Source organism: Halyomorpha halys, unplaced genomic scaffold (genome assembly GCF_000696795.3).
Source record: "Halyomorpha halys isolate HHAL.00 unplaced genomic scaffold, Hhal_1.1 Scaffold1329.1, whole genome shotgun sequence".
NCBI classification, from domain to species: Eukaryota; Metazoa; Arthropoda; class Insecta; order Hemiptera; family Pentatomidae; genus Halyomorpha; species Halyomorpha halys.
The window spans coordinates 181,222-191,678 of NW_027105015.1; the positions used below are offsets into that span (position 1 = coordinate 181,222).

At 29.6% G+C, this 10,457-nt stretch overlaps 1 protein-coding gene across 4 annotated transcripts in view; it reads left to right on the plus strand.

Moving 5' to 3' along the window:
- The first annotated feature begins 494 nt into the window (after positions 1-494).
- The window catches only part of LOC106689318 (ubiquitin carboxyl-terminal hydrolase 47), a 38,609-nt gene continuing 28,646 nt past the window's right edge, over positions 495-10,457 (plus strand). The window contains exons 1-8 of one of the 4 annotated variants that reach the window (XM_014434234.2): positions 495-650; positions 850-894; positions 994-1,082; positions 1,534-1,561; positions 1,641-1,841; positions 1,930-2,218; positions 5,844-6,022; positions 8,096-8,270. In XM_014434234.2, coding sequence (XP_014289720.1) covers positions 1,550-1,561; positions 1,641-1,841; positions 1,930-2,218; positions 5,844-6,022; positions 8,096-8,270 — 856 coding nt within the window. In that variant the 5' untranslated portion in view covers positions 495-650; positions 850-894; positions 994-1,082; positions 1,534-1,549. The remainder of the gene's footprint in view (positions 651-849; positions 895-993; positions 1,083-1,533; positions 1,562-1,640; positions 1,842-1,929; positions 2,219-5,843; positions 6,023-8,095; positions 8,271-10,457) is intronic. The other 3 variants (XM_014434236.2, XM_014434235.2, XM_014434237.2) reach the window with 3 other exon arrangements.

Below are 10,457 nucleotides of genomic sequence, written 5' to 3' on the forward strand. Positions count from 1 at the left end.
GGTGCTATCTAAGGAATACGTCCATCCCTAAGTAAAATCAAAACCTTTTTTTGTTGTCAGATGTGCTACTATTCCAGCAAAGCAGCGATGTGTCGATTATGTTTTTATGTTAAATCACCCAAATATTTTGATGGAAACAACGAAGACACCTACAATATTACAGTATATCATCTAGGATTATAAAACAAGTTATATTTCATTACAGTTTTTAAAATCATTGATTTTTTTATGTTATATTGAAAATAACAATTCTTAAGGATAGAGGTGAACACATAACAAAATAATTCACGTCATAAAATCTGCTAACATGTTTATCATTGAAATTTATGAAAATATAAACTACATATCTTGTATTTTTTCTATATTTTTTAAAAAACAAATATTTTTTCATCCAAGATGATGTACGTCTCTTGTATATTTTATGAATTTGATGTATTTAGATAGCAGTGAAAGTTATATTTTGATATAAAATTTAGAAAAAGGTAAGTGCTGATAACTGTTATCACTGTGACAGAATTTATAGCTCGTGTTCTTTCTTTCGTGTGGTTACTTGCAGTTGTTTCTCAGTGGTGATTATCACAGCTTATGTCACAATGATCGAATTGTTTTGGAAATGTAATTCTAAATATTCATCGTTATGATTAAATATGGTATATTTTCAAATCTCTTATGTTTTACTAATTTATTGTGTATTTAACTATTGACTTGACTAAGTATAACCTATCTCATAATGAGATAGGTTGATGGTTGAATAAATATTTGAAATATCTGTTGTATTGCTTGTGTCATCAATAATATTTGCCTTTTTAATTTTTATTTTGAGTGATAATTGAAGCTTTTTATTTTTAGTGACTTTGGGAAGATGTTTTCTTCATATTGGTAACATAATCTGACGTAAGTACCTATTTATTGTTAAGATGTTGAAAACATTATTGTCAAGTTAATTTTAATTACATGAAAAGAGTCACTTTCATGTTTTGGCTCTATTTATAGACACTGCTACTCTTCTGAAAATAAACCCTCTTTTGGCAAATTTCCAGTGTTCATCAGTTTCCTGTTTCAATTTGGGTGGTGAAAATAAGGTGACTTCAAAATATATTGCTTTTACATTGCCTGATTGATGTTTAATATTCAATTATAGTTTGTTTTTGTTTATATATTTATAGTTTTTGAAGTCCTTCTTGCTATTCATTTGTTTTGTACTGTAGTGGGCTTTATAACTCTCACATGTAAAGGATTGGCTATTCCAGACATGAATTTTTTTAATGATTCATTTATTTATTAAATAGATATCCATACTCTTTTAGCAGCAACTGTGTGGTTTACTCTGCTGTTTGTTTTATATTCAGCTCTACCATACACTAATAATTTTAAAATTTTAACACTAAATACTAATGACTGATAAATATAATTATATTGTTTAACATTTATTTAAGCTGTAAATTAATTATTCTATTAGATAAAAGATTTTTTAAAATATAGGTATTTTGCCTGATGCAATTGATTTAAAACTTTGTTTGTTACTTATGGTAGGGAGTTGACTTACGTCATGTGTTTTCAGGTATACATTATTCAATATAGGAAAATTGTTTTGGTTTGAAGGGTATAATGGGTTGCAATTTTATTTTCAAATGTTTTAGGGTATGGTGTGTGTGGCACAAGAATTGAGAGTTGAGTGCATAGTGCACAACTGTGCTAGTACAGTAGGAAAGGAAAAATTGGAAGTTACTTTTCCAGCATCTACTTCTGTGCATACACTAATTTCACATGTGGCACAGAAAATGAATTATGATCCAAATTCATTTCAGTTGACACTACAGACCCGTGACGCAATAACTAGAGTATATTATTTTATAATTATTATACTTTGTTGTAATTATTTTTTTTTTTTAGTGGTATTTATACTATCTACTTTATATTTTATTCTAGGTTTTCACTGAAAAAACTCAAGGTTCTCTAGAATCAGCTGGGCTCTGTACCGAGCCTGGAGCTAGGAATGCACTGTTTCTGGAAGGAATTGGGGGCAATTCCAAAACACTTGTCAAGGTTTATAATTGTGCAAAAACACAATCAAATACAGATTCAGAAAATGCTGCAGTCACATCTCCTCCACCTCCAGACCAATTTCCAACTTATCAGCTTCCAGCCCTAAGACCTCCAACTGCTTCTCCTGCTACAGAATATACATTTACAACTCCTTTGATTCGACATGAAACTGGTAATGTTATTAATATGTACTGTTTAATCTCAACTGCAATTTTACTTAACTCTGAACACATTACTTACTACAAAACAAGTTGTATAAGCGAATTTATTGCTTTATGGAATTTCCTTGCTTTTTAGTTTCAGGTTAGCTTATTAGTTAAAATATGTTGATATGCATATTTCTTTTTTTTTTTGTATGTTAAAAAGATAAAATTTTGGGATACATTTTATATATTTTACTGTTAGACATCAGTGCATGACAAAATTAAGAAACAAGCTATGAGCTGGATAGAATATAGATTTGGAATATTGGATAAAGAAACTAACATTCACCCACACCTATAGCCATTGTGAACTGTAATAACTGTGAATAACTTCAGGAAATTAAAGTAATCTTCTTGTGCCTCAAGTAATTTTAAGAATTGGTGATTTCGGGGTATCACATAGTTCTTCAAGGATGCTATTTTTTTGATTAATTGATTATTATTATTTTGATTTTCTTGAATATTTTTTATCACTGCAAGAGGCAAGACCTTTTTCAAAATGTGGTGTGGTCATTTCTGTTTGTTTATTATTGTTATTCTTGTTCAAAGGCGTAAAACCTTTTGGTCATCAATGCCTATAGGCTATTATAATTATAAAGATATGACAATGCACTCACGCACACACACTTGATGAGATTAAATAATAAAAAATTAAAATTAAAACCATAATGATGAGAGATAATTGACCGTGGATGAATTATATGACGAGAAGATGGTTGCTGGTGCGGTCAACATTTAACACAAATAAGTTGAAATAAATTATGTAATCGTGCGAATAAAATTAAAACCAAAGAAATGCTATTATTTGGAAAGGAAGCAATGTACTGTTAAAAATTTAGATACCAATACAACTTTAGCTTCTTCATCGGTGAGAGCTTCAGATAAATTTGGAGTCCGTTCGATTTTGCTTACTGTTGGTAAATAGTAAGGGCATTCTTCCAAAATATGTTTAATTGTGAGAGTGGACTAGCAATATTGGCATGTTGGAGGTGGCAGATTTCTGATCCGGTAAGAATGTGTGAGGACAGTATAGCCTATTCTTAAGTAGATTAGAGAAGTGTTAATTTCTTCTTTCCAACAATAAAAATGTTATCCTAAATCTCATATTGAATTCTCTCACAAATTGTAGATTTTATTATGTTGATGAGTTTGTATCGTTAGTTCTTTCAATTGTATATGTGTAATCAGAAAAAAAAATTATCTACTGAGTTCTTAATATCGATTTGATACTTCAATTATTGCGGTATATATGGTGGGGTTCCTCCATTTAGGGCTCTGGACTATGTTAGCCAATCAATCTATGAAGTATCTTTAGGTTGTTAAAAGTCATTGACCTGCTCAGGTCATGGTGATGATGTTTTGGAGGAGGGAGGTTATGATCAGGAAACTATACCAATAAAGACATTATTATCGTTTTTATGTAACTTAATAAGTTATGATTAATTATATAATAAGTTACTCTAATTGATTTTTCTTTCTTATGAGTGATAACTACATCTTTACATGTATACCTTACGGCTATGTTATACTTAAGTAAAGTATGTCTTGCACATGAAACTTAAAATTATATAGTTGTATACTAGTTTTTCACCTATTAATTTTGTTTAGAAAAATGAAATAAATCAGTGACAAAATCAATTTGGAATGTATTGGACATTTTAGGATTGTTTGTTTCTCATCTTGGTTCTTTGAGTTTTATTTTTCAAGGCAGAGCATGCTTTATTAATGATTCCAGTCAAAACTGGTTTTCTAACTATATATGATAGTGATTTAATCAATTAATTAAATTTAAAAATTAGTAATGATTAAATAAATGGGGATCGAATAAATTACATTCAATGGTGTGCCTATATTAAGCTAATTGTTTGGTTTTCTACATGACTAAAACAGATTTGAGTGTTCATATATGTCTGATCACTGATCATCCTTCACATAACTATCGACTCTCATAAGTATAAAGTGTGAAAACTTATTAATTCCTTAGATATTGACTTGGTAATAGAAAAATCAGGAATACACAAGTTCAGCATATGGAACAGTGATCAAACTATAATTTTAGAACAAGAACTAACTAACGGCTAGAAAAACCAATACCCATTATTTTTTAATTATTATTTTAGAACATTCCATAAGGTTTTTAATATTTTTTCTGCAGTACTAGGTTGTTACAAAAGTCTTTGTGTATTAATTCATTGTTGCCATTGAAGTCTTCAATTTAATCCTTATATGACTATGATATAAACAATGGATATATCATAATTTACTTTGAATAGTCCTGTATTTATTCTTAAATATGTAGTGTAATTAATTATATCCTTTATTTATTAATTGTGTATACCAACTGTATTTTACTTTATTTTATTTTATAAATTCTTATAAAAATATGGATGGAAAAAATTTTCATTTGTGGTCTTTTGGGCCACGACTGTAATAAAAGACTTAGTATGAAGTTGTTAACCAAGGAAATTAGTGTGGTGGAAGGTGGATATTTGAAACATGGTGGTCTTTTGGTTCTGATGATTCAATTCTGGGAGCTACAGCTTCAAGATAAGTCCAGATCATGCTTCCTTAAGAGGTGGATGATGATGAATTTCTTTAGTTTTTCAGCCAGGATTTTTTTGTGACCACTTGAGAATTATTATCTGAAAAGGAGGTTTCAAATGCTATGTTAATCCGCCATTTATAAAAGCTTAATTTCTAAAATATGCAACCTAGGTCAAACCCTCGTAATTTATCAGCAGTCTGAGCTCTACAATGAGTTAAAATCTGTAAAAGTTTACTTCAAAATCTAAAAGATAAATAATAATAATGATAAATTTTGAAAATCAATTGAATGAGCTATGAAAAATGGATATTTAAAAAGAAATCCTATCAACTAGGAATAAGATAAGGGCAAGAGGCTTCAGCAGAGGTTCGCCAAGATCAATTTGGAAAAATGCTTGTTTTGTATCTGGTAAAAATATGATGGTATGCACTGTTAGCTGATTTAAGATGCCTGTGCTATTCTCACTGAGCTTTACTATGAACAATTCCAAAAAGTATATCGAGCTTTAAAAAAAGAAATAGAGAAAGACCAAGCACCACTTGAGAGATAGTGTACTCCAAGACATTATGCCCAAACACAAATTTGACAATGTACAAAATATAAACACAGAACCAAATTTTGTTTTTGATATTTAGATGTTTTATGTAAATGAAAAATTACAATTCTGAGGACATATTTTTTATTTCCTACGTGAATATAAAGTTTCTCTGGTAGTGAGAATGCAAAACCAAAAATATTAATTTTACATTTATTTTCATTTAGATAAAAATAGAAATTTAATTTAATAGTTTACAACAAAATTGAGTGTTTTTTCTTTTTTTGGTGTTGTAGGGTGCATCAGCTATATCTGTTAGTGTTAGGATAAAATAAAGAAATATAATATTATGTCATATTAATAATGATTTTATTTTTTGGTATTTGTACTAATAAATTTTAAGTTTTTTTTTTTTTTAGTAGAGTTAAATTGTACTAATTATGTTTCTGAATGTGCACAGTTTTTGCAATTTGTAAACAATATTTATAAATGAAGCATTTTGTTGACTTTATAGGTTACGTTGGTCTCGTCAACCAGGCAATGACCTGCTATCTTAATAGTCTTCTTCAAGCATTATTCATGACTCCTGAATTCAGAAATGCTTTATATAAATGGCAATTTGATGTATCTCATAGCAGCAGTCCATCAAAATGTATTCCATTTCAACTTCAAAAACTGTTTCTTAATCTCCAGGTATATTATTAACACTATGAAACACTTATAGTCAGTGAGGTTAACAAAGGCAGATGACTACAGGTGGGTGGAAGACCAACATTACTAAATCTACAAGCCAACCAATCGTCCCATGTCTCGTAATTCTATCCTACACTTAGTGTTAAGTAACCATGGTGAATTGAGAACAGATTAGAGATCCTATGGGAAGGGTAGGCTCAGATTTTCCCATTCTTAGAGCATCTGGCTACATACAGATTTCCTTTGATTGCAAGATATCTCTACATTGTTTTTATAGATAAGTTAAAACATTAATTCAAGGTTAAAAATTGTGTACTCATTTTTGAAGATTGTAAGTGTAATAATTTTATGTGAACATGACATTATGAACAGTAAATTTGGGCAAAAATTAGTTGTTACTGAACTATAGCTAAATTAATGACTGAATTGTCATGGATACAATATTTTATTATTAATGGTTCATCAATAAATAACTCATGACAATTTAGTTATAAATAAAGCTATAGTTTTATCGCAACTAATTTTTGCTCAACTCAGGTTGACAATAATCTATCGACACTTCCGTTTGTTAGCTTTTATTTTAGGTAAGAAAGTGTACATTTACCTAAATTTTTGTTGAAAGCAGGATTTATTATTTTCGTTTTTTTACAGATGGATTTGGGCTATACAAAAATCACAAGAATAATTATATTTTCTTAAATTCTTAATCTAATTGTGAGTATGCTAAAAAATAAATTGAAAACTCAGTTTAAGATTTTTCTTTCAGCCATAAATTTTTCAAATTTTTTTATTAGCCATGAATTTAAGCTTTTTTTTTTCCAAATTTTTATCTCATATGGTCCTTTCTTGTATTAATAAGTTTTGTAGTAATTTGAGAATTAATAGGGAAGAGATTCTATTTTGAGACTCATCTTTTCTAATATAGACAAACGCCCAAATAAACCACAGGATAAGTCCATGAAAAACTAATACATTTTGACTAATGAATAAAATGAAAAATTAAATTCTAGCTTTTCAAAAGACTGATACCGTATAAGTGAATAGTGGTGGTAAAAGTGGTAAAGGAATAGCTCCTTTTAAAAACATTTTGTATAAAGTGAAAAATTATTATAATCATCTTCAATAAAATGTTTCCTGCAAATATGGCTGTAGATGGAGGGTTTCCAGTTTTCCCATCTAATTGCCCTTATCCATTCAAAATCATCTGCCTCAGTACTGCCGCAGCACCAGTTCAAATCTATGATGATGATTTTAATTTTTTTTTTTCATAATAACACCTCTCAGGACTTTTTAAACTCATCATAAACATATTCTTTCTTAGGTATTGAAGTATTATTTTTAGCATGTGTCCCTAGTCTCAGGTCCAATAAGTAAGTTTGGTTCTGCTATGGGGTCTTTTGGAAAACTTGGAAAAAATAAGTGGGTAACTTAATTATAATATATTTTTTAGAATCTGGATATAAGTAATAATTTTTAAGAATAATTTACTAATAGCTAATATGTGTTAATAGAGTATGATGAGAAACAAACAAATATAATTAAGAAATCAGCTGGGAAACACGCTAACAACAAAGAAAACCTTTAGGGTGGAAAAAATTGTTGAATGCTTAAAAAGGGGGGTATATAGAAATTTTCCCCTTCTCAATAAGCCTGCTTGAGTTAATTCTGTAATCAGTGCCAAGCCATTGCCCTAGGCCAGTCAAAACCTCCCAGAGCCTTTTGTGGCTGAGAGAGTTACTATTTCCACCTTGACTGCCTCAATACTGCCGCAAGCAACAGTTCGAATCTGACCTTGAGGGTTGACTTTTTTGTGTGGTGATCCCACAGAATGAAGACTTAATCTTCACCATGATGAAAATAGGTTTCTTATTTGTAGATAACATTAACATCTATACTCATGTCTCCTCCCCCCTCCCTTATGTCAGAAATGAGAAAGAAGAGGGTCCTAAAAAAATGTGAAAACACCCACTATCATACCTTCGTCTGCCTTCTTGAACCTTGGTGACTATAGTGCTATACATTATAATTGAACGAAATTTTGTTTGAAACATTTATCTATTAATTATTTTGTAGACATCAAGTAAAACTGCTGTGGAAACCACTGAACTTACTAAAAGTTTTGGCTGGGAATCTGGTGAAGTTTGGCAGCAACATGATATACAAGAACTTTGCCGTGTTATGTTTGATGCCTTAGAACAAGAGTTCAAGGATACTGAGCAAGCTGATCTTATCAATCAGCTATATCAAGGTCTAATTTTGGTATTATGTCATTAATTTAAGTTGCTAATTAATTGTTTTCATGATTCACTCTAAAATTAAAATAAGCATGCATTTAAAATTATTTTTATGATTGATATTGAAAATTCATTTAGTAGAATTAATTTCTTAATTAATTTAAAATTAATTAGAATTAATTTCTTTTATTCATTTCTGTTATTAAGTATGAAACAAAATAATAATATCCCTTCAGCAAAAGCTATAGATGTGGGAGGTTCACCCTCACCCATTTTTTTATCAAATCTTCAGATTTTCTGTAAGTAGAATTTTTCATTAAAATGTATTAGAATTATTCTTGGAGAGCAATAGAGTGGCTCCAACACTAAGATTTTGTTGTGATGAGGTATATATTTCATAATAGTACCTTTGACTCATCTTAATTGTGTCACAAGACAATTGGAACATTAACCTTGGAAAGAAATCAAACTAAGCTGGAAAATATAAAAAATTTCTACTTTTTAAGAATAAAACCTTAGTTGAAACAAAACAATCAAGGTTTTTACTCTACCACAGAGCTTGCGAGAGTTAAGAAACAATGAAGTGATAGAATTTTCACTTCCTATTACTCTGTTTTCTAAAACCTTCTAAATAAATTATTGCAAAATTGAAGACATAAATAATGCCTTTTAAGGAATCAATTATTCTAGCTAATTTGTCTATTATAAAATTTTTACTTTGCTGTGCCAAAAACTCAGTTTAACATTTAATTAATTGAATTAAGCGTAAAGAAGAAATTGGATTTTGTTTCCATTAAAGACAATAATTACAATGGAAGAACAATATTGTGCTTCTACTAACATTAATCCCTCAACATTCGTGGGTTTTACATTTGCGAGTTCTGATTGTGTGCTAATACAAATAGTGAATGGCTATTCAGAGGAAACCGGCGATGAGTTTGGAAAAAAGTTGAGACCTAAAAAAAATAAAGCATATTTTATAAAAAATTCCAGAATGAAAAGAAATCCTGTCTGGTATTTCTAAACTGGCATGAATTTAATTGGTCTTTCCCCAAAACAATCACATCTGATGATACATACAAATGTTTGGGTTTTTGGCTTCTGCCAGGTGTATCAATATTTCATAAAATTCATGTTCATGTAATGTTTTGTAAAATAATCAGAAAAAAAAAATTTCAGAGTATTAGGTATATTCTAATATTCTATGACATTACTAATTTTTGAAAATCTATGATTATATTATTATAGATAATAAAAATAGATGTCTCATAATTTTTACTAATCATTTTGCATCATTTGGCAGAATAATCCTCAAAGAAAAATATCCATATCACCGAAAGTGGAATAATTTGCACATAATTTTTTTTGTTTTCAGTCTATCAGCAATCATTTAAGAATCTGTTTGATAAAAAAATAATAACGAATGTTTGGATACAATTTTTTTTCTCTTGCTTTTCTGGCTGTAATTTTGATAATAAAATTTAACAAAATTAGCTTACCATAATGAATTATAATTCAGATTCAAGCATAGAAATGCAAATATCCTGTAAATGTAAACTTGCCATAGCTCTAATTGATAGTAGCAAAGAAGACAAACCCAACAATATTGAAACAGGGGATTTATTATGGAAAAAAGGAAATTGTATACCAACATTACATGATTATACTAAATGGTGTAACCATCAATGTCAAAGGAATGTCCTGGTGCGATGTTTTTGAGTTATTTTTCAATGAGGGATTAGTGCCGAAAAATAATTCTGATAACTAAAAAATTTGGATCTGAGAACAAATTTGGTGCCTATTACAGAGGGTGATTTGAAAAATCTGCATTTTGGTCTTCATTTTTATGAATTTAATCCAAAATCCGACTACTGAGTTATTGAAGTAGATGAAAGTATACAGATAGCATAAAACAAACATTAAAAGTCTTCCTACCGCATGCAGTTATCGGCAACGTTTAGCTGTGCATGTTGGATTTCTGAATGAGATTGCCATTTAGAGCGATGATGCAAAAGGGTTAAAAATACCTAATGAGAAAAAATTATATGCCCGTCCAGAGGGAGTAGGAAATTCAAAATCGTGTGTAAAGTCATTTTGAAAGAAAGACGCTATCTTGGGAGAACCAGAAATATATAAATGGCCAGACAAGAGATCTGTATAGTAGTTGAATTTGAGACCCTGTGGGAAATGATTCCTGAAAT